Here is a 12,714-nt window from a genome sequence, read left to right as displayed (position 1 = left end):
CCATGATGACAAGTGGGTAAGAGAGAGGAGAACGGTAAAGAGTAAGGTAGGAAATTCTAGTAACATGGGTGAGTGAACACCTGCAGGCAGGGAAGGAGGGGCCAGCTAGTGCAGCAAGCCGGGGGAGGGGCATTCCAGGCAGAGAGAGCAGCCAGTGCAAGGGCCTTGAGGCAGTGTAGGAAGCGGTGGAGGTGGAGGGGTAATTTAGGAGGCAGAGTACAGAGATCACGTAGGGCCTAGTGGAACTAACCATTGTGAAGATGTTACTTTGGCTGTGAGTGAGGTGGAGCCCCCATAGAGGGCTTCAAGCAAAGGAGGGACGTGATCCAGCTCCATTTCTGTGTTGAGAACAGACTATAAGGGGCCAGCATGGATGCAGAGAGGCCCACAAGGAGGCTGAGAAAGTTGTCTAGGTGGGAGGAGAGGGTAGCTTGGACCAGGGTGGCAAGCAGTGGTTCGATTCTGGATGTAGAGTATTTTTTAAGGGAGAGTTGACCAGATTTCCCAACAGAGTGGATGCAGGGTGTAAAGGAGAGAGAAGAATAAAGAATGAGCACAAGGTTTGTGGCCTGGATTAATGGCAACTTTCAGCTGCGGAGGATTGTGAGAAGAGCTGGTTTTGGTGTGAAGGGGTTCAGTCAGGGCCCAGGTTGGGGTATGTTTAGGTGTGAACTGCCTGTTAGGCATTGAATGGGAATGTCAAGGAAGTCTGGAATCCCAGGAAGTCTGGGCTGGAGATAAACTAGGAAGTCACTAGCTACAGATGGAACTTTGAAGCCACCAGGCTGGTTCAGATCACCTAAGGAATGAGCAGCAGTAGGGGTGGAGAGAGGACCGGGATGGCGCCCTGGGCAGACCAACAGCAACTGGGCTTTGAGATGAGGTACCAGCAGAAGAGGTGAAACACGGCCAGAAAGGTAGGAAGGATACCAGGTGAGGGTGGTATCTGGGAGGCCCAGTAAAGAGGAGCGATGGGCTATAGCATATGCTGCTGAGTCAGGTGAGGACTGAGGACTGACCACTGAGTTAGAGTTTTGTGGTAACAGCAGGGAAGGGGGATTAGGTTTGTTCACCTAATGGAATGACTCAGTGAGAGAGAACATATCACAAGGGAGAAGGGTAGGACTTTCAGGAACAACGTCCTCAGTTAAACAAGATGGGGGGTGGGTCTGATGGTGGGGTGGACCTCAGTTGGTGCTGGACAGTTGAGCACAGAAATGGGAAAAAACAGAGGAAATGAGCATAGATGTAGGGAGGTGTGTCGATAGGGAAGTGGGGGCTTGTCTATACTTCATGATAGTTTCCATTTTTCCATTAAACAGGAAGTAAAGTCATCAGCTGAGTGAGGATGACAGGGATAGTAAGTTTAGGGAGAGTGAAAAGCAGATGCCTAAGTGGGGAGGGCTGAGAGGATGGGGGAGGGTGAGAGGAGGCGGGGACTGAGAGGAAGGGGAGGCCAAAGTCCAGGCAGCACTAAGTGAGGTCGGCTTGGTTCCGCCACTTAGAGTTTCCAGCGGAAGTGGCAGCACACCTGTTTGCTTTTCCACACTGCTTTGAGCTGCAGAAGGTTGGCAGTTGGGCTTAATTTGGCTTGTGTTTTAACCAAGTCAGCAGAACACAGCAGGAGGGGAGACCAGAGTGTGGAGGATGTGGGAGAGGCCGACCATAACCATGGAGTCGGTGGGGCTGCGAGAGGATGAGAGGATGAGCTGAGGGGTTGGAGACCCCGGCGGAGACAGAGGGAGTGAGCTAAAGAAACGTGGTGGCAGGCAGATGATGGGTGCTTGATGGTCACATTAGGGCTGAGAGTTACTGGGAATGCCTGGGGAGTGGCAGGGTCCTGGAGGAGAGAAGGTCGTGGACTTGAGAGGCTGGATCACCCACCTGCTGTGGGGTGTGAGCGAGTGTGATAGGAAGCACGGAGCTCAAACCTTCAGGGAACCAGGTGGACAAGGGGATGGGAAGGAGCCCTGAGGAGCGGGGGAGCATCCACCCCCTTCAGGCTCGGAGGTTCAGGGGTGTGGGAGAGAAAACAACCGCAGTCCACTTACGGCAGAGGGTCTCAACTGTGGGTGCTGGCCCCCCCGGGGGACGCTGGGGGAAGTGCCACTGCATCTAGTGGCTGGAGGCCAAGGATGCTGCTTAACATCCTACAGTGCACAGGGCAGCCCATGATAAAGAATTATTCAGCCCTGAATGGCAGTAGTGCAGAGAAACGCCGAGTCAGGGAAAGGTGGGGAAGAGAAAGTCCAGAAAAGAGGTTAAGGGAGAAGGGATTCTGCAGCTGTTGATGACACAGCGAAGAAAGGTCTCAGGAGATGGAGGTACTGCCGCCTCCTCCTCCTCACCTGGAGGATGGGATGGGAGCGGTTGTTAGGACAGAAGGGGTGCTGCTCAGAGGGAGGGCCCCTGTGATCTGGGCCCCGCCCACGTCCAGCACACGATGGTGCTGCATACGTGATGCTGAGCCGGAAAGCCACGAGGGCTTTGGGGAAAGGGGCTCTGAACCACTGTGGAGGCTTCAGGCCGACCCGTGCAGCCAGCCCATGAGATGAGGCCCCCGGGGCTGGTCCCTCACCTGAGCTTGCTCTTGAGCGCCGTCACCTCGCGGCCCATGGCCTCGTTGCTCTCTGTGGCCTCATCCAGCTCCCGCTGCAGCTTCCTGCGGTTGGCGTTGATGCGCTGGGACTCTTCCTCCGCCTCCTCCAGCTGCCTCTTGAGTTGCTTGACCCTCGTGTTTCCTTTCTCAGCCTGTCAAGGAGAGGCCCGAGGGTCAGGGGGGTCTGTGGCAGGGCTTGTGGGGCTGGGAGGGGGCGGGGCAGGGTTACCTGCTCCTTGTACTGCTCTGCCATTTTGCGCTCGTCTTCCACCTGCAGCAGGGCCTCCTTCAGCTTCTTGTCCTTCTGCTTCAGCGACTTGGTGGCCGCCTGTTTCTCTCTGCACACACAGGGGGAGTGGGGATGTTTCGGATGGGGAGGGCCTCCCTAGCAGTCGGTGTGTAAACCAGACCAGCATGGCCCACGGTGGGCACTTTTCCTGAGCCCAAATCAGGGCTCATCCTGAGAATAATGTTCGTCCATGAAAAGGAATGAAGTGCTGACGTCGGCTACAGCATGGGGGAGCCTTGCAAACATGCTCCGTGAAAGAAGCCAGTCACAAAAGGCCTCGTGATGTATGATCCCACTTGACGAAATGTCCAGAATAGACAACAGAGACAGAAATTAAATCAGTGGTTGGCTGGGGATGGGAAATAGACGGTGATGGTTAAGGATACAGGGCTGCTTATTGGTGATGACAGCGTTCTGCAGTTGACTTTGGTGAGCGTGCGCCTATGAATTGTACACTGAAAGCCACTGAACTGTACACTTTAAATGTGTGAACTGTGTGGTATGTGAGTTATCCGTAAAGCCACCACCGAAAGCAAAAACAGTGCAAGGATCCCGACCCTATCTGATGGTCATGAATGTGCTGTGACCTTACAGCTCAGGGACCGTACTTAAGTGAGAAGCCTTCCCATGTGTCTGTGGGCTGATGATTTGGATGTTTTGTGTACCCATTAATGTGACATCCTGCAGACACAACGTTAGGCAAAGTGACATGAGCTCCTGGGAAGTCTGGCTGACATCACTGAAGAGTCATGCTGCTTAGAGCAGCTAATGTCTCAGAGGCTTACTCCAGGCCAGGCTAGGGCACAGCACCTTCCTATGTTCTTACTCAGTTCTCCCAACACAGCTGCAGCGCAGGTACCACTGAGCTGATTTCTCAGCCAGAAATGATGCCCAGAGAGGCTGACTGACCCCCGACATCCCCGCCACTCACTGGCAAGCCGGCTGTCGTTCGGGCACTGGTCCCACCGTACCTGGCCTCCTGCTCGACCTGCTCCTCTAGTTGTGCGATCTTGGCCTCCAGAGCCGCAATGGTGGACTTGAACTTGGACTTGACTGCCCCCTCCATCTCCTGCAGCTTGCTCCGCAGCTCCTTGTTCTGGCGCTCAAGCTGCTGCCGCGCACTTTCATTCTTCTGGGCCGTGCTGCGCTCCGTGGCCAGCTCATTGTTGAGCTGCTCGGCCTGGGGAGGAGGGTGAAGGTCACCAGGTGGAGGGCTTGGGAAGTGCCAGACGGTGCACTGAGATGAACGGCTCCCCCCGCCCCGCAGCCCCCAGCCTTCGTTGGCCTCTGCGCAGGTCCCTGGAGCTGGAGCACCCAGAAGCCCTCCTCCTTCCCCTCCAGCAGCCAGCTCTTTCTTGGCCATCCTTGAAGACCCAGCTCAAGAGGCAGCTCTTCCAGGAAAAGCATCCCGGTGCCACCCAGGCGCCCAGGTCACACGATGGGTCCCCAGCGCCCATCATGGAGCTGGCGCTCAGTGACGTCACTGAGTGCTCACTGTTGTAAGGTGGGGGCTGAGGAAAGAGCAGGAAGGAGACCGCCAAGGCCCTTGTGGGTGAGCATCGTCTACTGGAGGGAGCCACCAAAGGAGGTGCTGCAGGCGGGGTGCTGGTGTGACCGGAAGGGGAGGGAGTGGACGCTCGGGAGCAGACGTGCTGGGTCCCTACTCTCCCGCCTTCGCATTCTCGTCCACCCCCACCGGGGCCTGGCACACAGGAGCCTGTCCTGAAGCCGTGTGAGGCTTGGGACGGGGCGGATCTGAGGCATGTGCTGCCCTGTTCCTGGCCGCCCCGGCCTCACCTGCTGTGTGGCCTTCCGGACTCGGTCACTCATGGCCTCCATGTTGCCTTGCTCTTCCTCCAGCTCCTCCTCCAGCTGCGAGATGCGGGCTTCCAGGCGGCGCTTCTCGTCCTGCAGCGCGTTCCTAAGGGAAAGGCAGCCGCTCTGGGGCCTCCAGCCTCCACTCAGAGGCTTAGAGAGCTTCCTCTCTTGGAGAAGCGATGCCTCAGGGTTGCCGCCTTTTATAACTGAGGTTCAGAGAGGCTTAGAGGCTTGTCCAAAGGTACATAGCAGGAAGTGGGGAGCCAATTGGTGTCAGCAAAGCCAGGCCTGGGATGAGGATCAATTCCCTCCTCCCCGACGTCCCCAGATTCCCTGTCCCCGCCATGCCGAATGAGTGAAACTGGCTACACCCTCAAATAGGGTGGAGAACCCCATGACCCCTGTCATAAGCTCAGCTGAACGTTCTATCATTTTCAGCATTAAATGGGGTCCAGGAGACTCTCCTCTGACTGCCTCTCCCTCATCATCTGAGTCTAGGGACCCCCTTCTCCCCACGAGGCTCATACCTTCCAGACACGCTGCTGGCCAGTTCCTCAGCCAGCTCCTCCTTCTCCAGGTCTGCCTGCTTGCGAGCCCTCTCGGCCGCGGCTAGATCCTGGACGGTGGCAGGTGGGGAGCAAGGAAACCTGCTGTCTGCCCGGAAAGGGCTGAGCCCACCCGAGAATCCACCCCGTTCCTGTCACCTGGCCCCCAGCCGTCTCTAAAATGGCTCGGCCTCCTCTGAGTTCAGGGGGAGGCCTGCAGATCCATCAGGGAGGAAACCCTGTGTCTTTCCCCACCCTCGCTATGGGGCCCACCCGTGTGGAATGCTGGACGAGGGTGCACAAGCTGGGGGTGCCCGGGGCTGCTATCACGGCATCCCCATCAGGGCTCTCGCAGCGAGAAGAAGCCTTTACCTCCTGTAGCTGCATGAGGTCTGCCTCCAAGCTCTTGGCCTTCTTCTCATTCTCTTTGGCCGTGGCAAAGATCTCATCCCGGGCGTTGCGGGCGTCTTCCAGCTCTCTCTGGAAGTCCTTCATCTGAGCCTGCGTGGTCAACAGGCGGGACCAGCTAAGAGGTCCTTACTCACCGAGTCCTGCTGCCCAAATTACCTTTCTGTGCCGACCCTAGGATTTCCCACGATTGACTGCAGAGCCCTCAGCCTCACGTGGCCAGGTGGCTGCCTGGGGCACGGTTCTGGATGGGCTCCGCAGACCTAAGAAGCGGTGCTGAGATCTGGGGGCCGCAGCCAAATGCCTGATGTTGCCCCCCCAAATGTTGCCCCCCCTTGATGTTTCCCCAGGGCAGGAAACAGCCCCCAAAGCTAAAGGGTGATGGAAAAGCACCAGGTGACCAGGCACTGGCGACAGAGGGAGGCCTGTGTCCTCCCACTGCTGCTGACCTGGCTTCCCCCGCGCGCCTGGCCCTTGGGGCGTCACCCACCTGCAGTTTTCGCAGCTGCTTGATAGCTTCCTCTCTCCCCTTGATGGCCGAGTCGGCCTGCAGCTCCAGGTCCTTCAGGTCCCCTTCCAGCTTCTTCTTGGCCGCCACTGCCAGGGCACGTTGCTTTCTCTCGTCTTCCAGTTCCGTCTCGTACTCGTGAAGCTGAGCAAGGAGAGAGACGTGCGCTGCCGGGCAAGGCCGCCCCTAGGATCCCTTCCCAGCGCCCAGGTTTGCATAACCACCTGCAAGGTGGGTTTCTCATCCCCAGGTCAAAGGTGAGAGATCAGAGTCTCCATGAAGCCAGGAAGTGGAGGTGGGAGGAAGGAAGCAGGCCGCCCCACCTCCCCTTCCCCCCTTTCCTTCCTCCTCACAGATTACCTGCCTCTGGAGCTGCCTCCTCTTTTCTTCATTCTGCTCATCCCGGGCCTGGAGATCCCGCTCGAACTGGCCCTTCAGGGCCTGCATGTTGACCTCCAGCCTCAGCTTGGCATCTTCTGTCGCCTGCAGCTCATCCTCGAGCTCTTCCAGCTGGGTCTTCATCTCCTCCATCTGGGTTTCCAGGGCTCGCTTGGACTTCTCCAGCTCATGGACCTTTTACGTAAGGGTCGACGTCATGAAGATGGTCGGGCAGCCCCCAGGGACAGCTCATCAAGGTCAGGGAGATGGCTTTTGCCACTCTCAAGATGCATGACCAGGAGTCCAGACCAGAGCCATCCTCTCGGAACCCTTGACTCAGAACCCACCCCCAAATGCAGTTCTCAACCAGGCCCCTTCTTTGCATCAGCCTGAGGGACTCCTTCCAATTCCTGAGTATTCCTTAGCATGAAGGAGGCATGGAGCCCCCTCCTTCCCCCGTGGACTGATAAATAGCACAGAGAGTGGGTGGGTGAAACGTAGACAAGCAAAGATGATGAAGAGCCACTTACGTTCTTGCCCACGTCGTCCTTGGAGCTAACCAGATCCTCCATCTCAGCTTTGAGCATTTTGTTGGTCCTCTCAAGCTCCTCTTTGGCTTCTAAGGCCTCCTCAAGGGCCCGTGCCAGCGACAGGGCCTTGGTTTCCTTCTCCCTGGCTTCTGCCTCGGCTCTGTCCCTTTCATCCGCATATTTGGAAGAGATGTTTTTCTCCTCAGCCAACAACTGCAACACAGCAGAAGACCCAGAGGTGAGCTCTAGGCATGCCTGAGGGTCGGCTGCATTGAACTGCAAATATGGGTAAGAAGCCTTGTGTCCTGGTGCAGGTGGAAGGAAGTCAGGTGTCTAAGCAAACAGTTTATAATAAGACTGCTCCCCGACTTCGAGGTCAACCTTCTGCAGAGCCAGCATCCGCTGAATCTCTGTGCTTGGAAGTCACTGACGCTGCCCATGTTGGTTAGAATGTGCTGTGACCGAGGTCAGGGTGACATTTAATCCTCCTAGAGTCCAATTATTCTTTTGTTTCATGGCCACAGTCGCTCGCTCACAAGAGTAGCCTATGAGCTGCGGTAGGGCAATGGTGAGTGGTGGATGGATCTGCACATAGTTCCCCCTCTGCCTGGAGAAGCAGTTCCAAGAACACACCATACCGACGTTAATCTCAGCTTTTGAAAGAGAGAGCAGTACACGCTGTAACATCCAAAACCCAGACTGCCAGAATTCCACAAAGACAGGCAAGTAACAGGGACTCCCAAACAGCAGTCAACACAAAAACTCTCCACTGTTTGCGACAGGAAAATAATAAAGCAGCCTCAGACCCTGGGCCAGGTAATGAGACCGCAGATTAGAAGCAATGAGGACAAGCTGTCAGCACAGGGAAGGGATGGTTGGTAGAAGAGGGAAGAATCCCAAAGTACAATCCCAAAACTGAATTTTGGAATAAATCCCAAGTCACTTGTAAACCAAATCATATTTACTAAATCTGAGTAACATATATTAAAAGTTGGTATTTCGGGGTTTGGGTCATACAGGTGTATGCATTTATCAGAACTCAGTGAGTGTATGCTTAAGATTTACACATTTCATTGTATGTATTCAAGGGAAGAAAAAATACTTTAAAAAATGAACCCTAGTTTTTATATGCAATGCTGAGGTATCAAGGGGAGATGTACAGATGTCTGTAATTTGCTTTGAAATGCATCCAAAAGATATAAATGACAGATGCAATACACCCTTATAAATAGTGTGTGATAAAGTCTGCGTGGTGAAGCATTAATGATTGAAGCCAGGTGGTGGTGTACAGGTGTTCACGGTATAGTGCTTTCCGCTTTGCTGTGTGCTCAAGACTCTCTGTGATGAAATGTTAGGGAACAGTGGTATTTCAAGGGTAGATCCTTTAAATTACTTGGAAATCTCAGCAGGCACTCAGTAAATACTCGCTTAGTAATAAAATCAGTAAACCTCGTTCCTTATCAGGGCTAGAGCCCAAGGCATGACTGGGTTTCTAGATGGCCCTTATGGTGGTGGGACCCGGAAAGTCACAGTCACTGAGGCTTTGCCACTCTCCTCCCTCTGACCAAGAAGCCCTAACTACTGTTTCACACAGAGCAGGCTAGGCTTCCATCGCATCCAGCAAAGCCTGGATGGGATGCTGACACACACGCAGCAGCCACACTGGATACTTTGCAGACCCGATTCCCCCCAGCCAGGGTCCATGAGCAGAGTGGAGGGCCCTCTAGCCCCTACCTGATCAAACTTCTTCTGCTTCTTTTCCAGGTTGGACACCAGTTGCCGCTGGTTGTCCAAATCAACGACCAGGTCGTCCAGCTCTTGCTGAAGCCTGTTCTTGGTCTTTTCCAGTTTGTCATAAGCAGCTGCCTTCTCTTCGTACTGCTGGGTGAGGCCTTCAATTTCCTTCTGGAACCTCTTCTTGCCCTCTTCCAGGGATTCCACGGTGCTGGCAAAGTCCTGCAGTTTCTTCTTCGAATCGGAGAGCTGAAATGGCAGTGTCCAGGGTGGGGTGAGAGGAGGGTGGTGAGGGATTCCCATCCCTGTGCCCCTGAGAAGCAAAGACCACCGACTCATTGAAGAAACGCAACAGCAGGGGGAGCCAGCGAGCCAATCAAAATGGCGCCACCATTCTACCACAATCACATCGGAGCCACTGATCTACCCTTAAGGGCTCAGGCCCAGAAACGCAAGGACATGCAGGGGCACCTGGATGTTCAGAGTGGAGATGTGGCGCTCCAGGTTCTGCTTGGCCTCCATCTCCTCATCCAGCTGGTCCTGTAGGCTGTTCTTCTCATCCTCCAGCTGGCGCAGCTTGGTGGACACATTGAGCTTCTGCCGGGTTTCTTCTTGAAGCAGCTCCTATGGAAATGACACATGGAAGTCTAGCGGCCCACCCCCAGGAAGGTCGTACCCCAGGTGCCTCTGGCTGATGTGGCACGATACCCACCTGGGTGTCCTGGAGCTGGGACCCAAGGGATGCCACGTCCTTGGCCAGTTTGATGGCCTTCCCCTCTGCCTCGTTGAGCAGCCCCGTGACACTCTCAACTTCATTCTGAGGGTGCCAAGAGACTGGTTAGTCGGAACCTCTAGAACAGGATCCTCATTAAGAGGAGCCCTTTGTACTCAGTGGTAGGCCTTGGGGTATCCACTGCAAAATACCCATGAGCTAGGCGGCCTGGTCATGGTCACTCCATGCCCCCCCAGGGAAGCACATCACGTACAAGTTGCAATCTCTGGCTGTAGACTCTGGTTCTAGGACCCTGTTAGAGCCCTGTTAGACTGTAGTTAGACTGTGCTGACTGGGCCCTGATCCCTCTAAATGGATCCTGGATCCTTGCCAAGGTTGACAAAGATGAAGCAGCAGGTCTGAGGCTCCAGACACTGAACAATGTTCTGGGCTCACTCACTCCCTAAAGTGGGGGAAGGGACTGCAGGTGGCACTTCCACTTCCAGGGGTCCTGTCCCTACCACCCCTCTTTTTCACCCCTGCTCTTTGCCCTTTCACTGACCCTTGTGGCAAAACCAAAGACGCAGACACTAAAGGTAAAAGCCTTCTAACTTTCCTCTGCCTTTTACTCCAGGAGCTGGTATCTCTGAGCAAGTCCTTTCGGAGATACCTGCACACCATCTGTTCTCTTCCCATTTACAGTAAGGATGTAAATGATCTTGACTCCACTCCTTCAGGACGTTGCTTGTCTTAGGATAGCAAAACCCCTGTGCCCAACTGCATGTGGAAAAATTCATACTTAACGCTGCCCTGCACCCTCATCCCAGGCTCTAGGTGCATTAAATCTTTATCAGAGGTGGGGCCATATCCCACGAATGGCAGGTCAGGCCAAATGTCTATTCAAAGCTAATTAAGACCAAAGAAAACCAGACCATGTCATTCTTCAGCTTAAAACCCATCAGTGGTTTCCCATCACTCAGAGTAAAGACCAACATACATATAATGGGGCCTTGAAGGCCCTGTGTCCTCCGGCCACAACCTACCTCTCCAATCCTATTTTGTGCCACATTTCCCCTTCCATTCGGCATCTAGCTCTACTGGCCTTACGTGATCTCTTCTAATTTCCCACTTGCTGCCGGGCCTTTACACATGCTGCTCCCTCTGCCTATAAGTAGATAGACTTCTTACCTGTCAGACTATACATCTTAGGGAAGCCTTTCCTGACCCCTCCTCCTGCAGCCCAGGCACCCATATTATTTACACTTATTGCATTATATGCCTCTGCTTTCCAGCATCATTTTACATTCATTTATGTGGTTATTAACGTCTTACCCTCCACTAGTCTGGAGTTCTCCTGGGGCAGGGACAGTGTCTGTCTGCTTCCTTGCTCTTGTATCTCAGGATTAAACATGGTGCCTGGCATACAGCAGGCACTCAATAAATACTCACTGAATGAGTGGAAGAGAGTTTTTAAACATTAAATTGAATAGGGCGACCACCTCATCTCCCCAAGGAATGTAACTAGAGGAAACGGACTTGCTTTGCCACGAGAGAGGCTTTGTTACCCGGAAGAGCCTCATTCCTCAAGGGTCGGTCCCAGCGAAGCCTGCCTCACCTGCAGTTTGTGGACCTTGTCATTGAGCTCGGCCCGGGCCCGTTCCCCATCGCTGCACTTGGACTGCAGCTCCTGCAGCTGCACCTCCAGCTTCTTCTTCTTGTGCTCCACCTCCTGCTTGGCTTGGCTCAGGACACGCAGCTCTCCAGCCAGGTCTGCGTTCTCTTTCTCCAGCGCCTGCTTGTTCTTGTCCAGGTTGGCCTTGGCCTGGCCAGAGAGGCAGAGGGGAGGGAAGGTGTTACAGCCGTGGCTGAGTGAGCATTTAAGATAGGGACCTGTGCTGTCGGGGGTTCTTTCTCTTTCCTTTCCCCTCCCTCAGTAAGTCCAGGGACCTGTGCCCCCTGCCTCAGGGGAGGGACACGACACAGTGAAGAACACACAATCACCAGTAAGACTTTTTGGATTCCATTTTCCTAAAGCTCAGAGGTTGCAAACTGGCATCCCCTGGGCTGCATCAATCCTGCCATCCTGTCCTGTTTAATCCATGCAGTACCTTTTAACATTTTAATTAAGAAATACCACATAAAAATCTGGATTCCCAGCTTCTCTTTTTAAAAATCAAATGTTCTATTTCATGGCTAGGTGGTGGTTACACTAATGAATACATTTGTCAAAATTATTGAACTATACATTTAAAATTGGTGAATTTTGCTGCATATACCTCTGTAAGTCTGACTTTCAAAAAAACAAACTAAAGATCTGGAAACAGAGGTCTTGCCTTCCTCCAAGGTAACAGTCAGCTGGATCTACATAGCAGCCAGCCCTGTAAATAGGGCAATCACACTCCACTTGGCCCCAGTCCCCACCATTCCCTATTGTCCATCAGATTTATCATTGAATGTACACTGCCATTTCTGTGAAAGTTTAGAGAAAGTTATTTTATCTAACTAGCTCATGTAGGTGCATGAGTTTCTCCAAGAAAAAAAGTATTTTGGGAAAAAGCAGAAGAAGGGAGGAGCCTTCTCCCAGGGCTGTAGGGAGGAGGAAAGAAGCAAGAGAGAAGTGTGGGTCTCAAGAGCAGAGGAAGCAACAGTGGGCTCATCCTCAGCCCCAGGAAGGTGCTGTGCAGTGTCCAGGCAGCCTCAGAAGCCATTCCTCTGCTCCAGGTGTGACTAAGAGCTGCTGGGACCTCAGACAGGGACAAAGTGCCTCTTAGGGTAATAGTGCAGATTGATGAGCAAGGACCCTGGGGGACCTCACGGGATCTGGGCTCCCCAAAAACCTTTTTCCCAGAATGGTGGCAACGCTATACACTTGTAAGGGGATTCAAGATAGGAATGATGTTACAACTTTTTCCCAACAATCTGAAAAGTTGCTAGAGGTCAAATAGTCCTCTTTTTCAATGCTCCTGAGATGGTGGACAGGCGTTCCCAGGCTCTTCTTTCTTATACAGGTCAGACGTGGATGCTGTCTGCTGGTGGCGTGAACAACTGAGTCTTTCCAAAGAGGCCAGGCTGTGAATCCGGGGTGTGGCTTCCAGCCCCTGCTCACCTCTGACAGCCACCTGGCTCGGTGCTGGTCAGTTACCTTTCCAGGCCCCACTCTTCCAAACACAGAGTAAGAGGGACACACACACCT

At 53.8% G+C, this 12,714-nt stretch overlaps 2 protein-coding genes across 12 annotated transcripts in view; one reads left to right on the top strand and one right to left on the bottom strand.

The window, feature by feature from the left end:
* The window catches only part of NDE1 (nudE neurodevelopment protein 1), a 52,895-nt gene extending 41,917 nt beyond the window's left edge, over positions 1-10,978 (top strand). For all 6 annotated transcript variants that reach the window (XR_012326098.1, XR_004522218.2, XR_012326097.1 and 3 more), the window contains one exon: positions 8,840-10,978. The gene's annotated coding sequence lies outside the window, so the exon portion shown is untranslated. The remainder of the gene's footprint in view (positions 1-8,839) is intronic.
* The window catches only part of MYH11 (myosin heavy chain 11), a 123,287-nt gene that overhangs the window by 5,543 nt on the left and 105,030 nt on the right, over positions 1-12,714 (bottom strand). For all 6 annotated transcript variants that reach the window (XM_073792269.1, XM_033840759.2, XM_073792272.1 and 3 more), the window contains 13 exons: positions 11,137-11,343; positions 9,522-9,626; positions 9,281-9,433; positions 8,810-9,058; positions 7,076-7,288; positions 6,528-6,740; positions 6,150-6,311; positions 5,624-5,752; positions 5,234-5,322; positions 4,686-4,809; positions 3,860-4,068; positions 2,829-2,937; positions 2,579-2,751 (listed from right to left, as the gene is read on the bottom strand). In XM_073792269.1, coding sequence (XP_073648370.1) covers positions 2,579-2,751; positions 2,829-2,937; positions 3,860-4,068; positions 4,686-4,809; positions 5,234-5,322; positions 5,624-5,752; positions 6,150-6,311; positions 6,528-6,740; positions 7,076-7,288; positions 8,810-9,058; positions 9,281-9,433; positions 9,522-9,626; positions 11,137-11,343 — 2,135 coding nt within the window. The remainder of the gene's footprint in view (positions 1-2,578; positions 2,752-2,828; positions 2,938-3,859; positions 4,069-4,685; positions 4,810-5,233; positions 5,323-5,623; positions 5,753-6,149; positions 6,312-6,527; positions 6,741-7,075; positions 7,289-8,809; positions 9,059-9,280; positions 9,434-9,521; positions 9,627-11,136; positions 11,344-12,714) is intronic.

Source organism: Tursiops truncatus, chromosome 15 (assembly GCF_011762595.2).
Source record: "Tursiops truncatus isolate mTurTru1 chromosome 15, mTurTru1.mat.Y, whole genome shotgun sequence".
Lineage (NCBI taxonomy): Eukaryota > Metazoa > Chordata > Mammalia > Artiodactyla > Delphinidae > Tursiops > Tursiops truncatus.
This window is presented reverse-complemented; position numbering and strand designations above follow the sequence as displayed.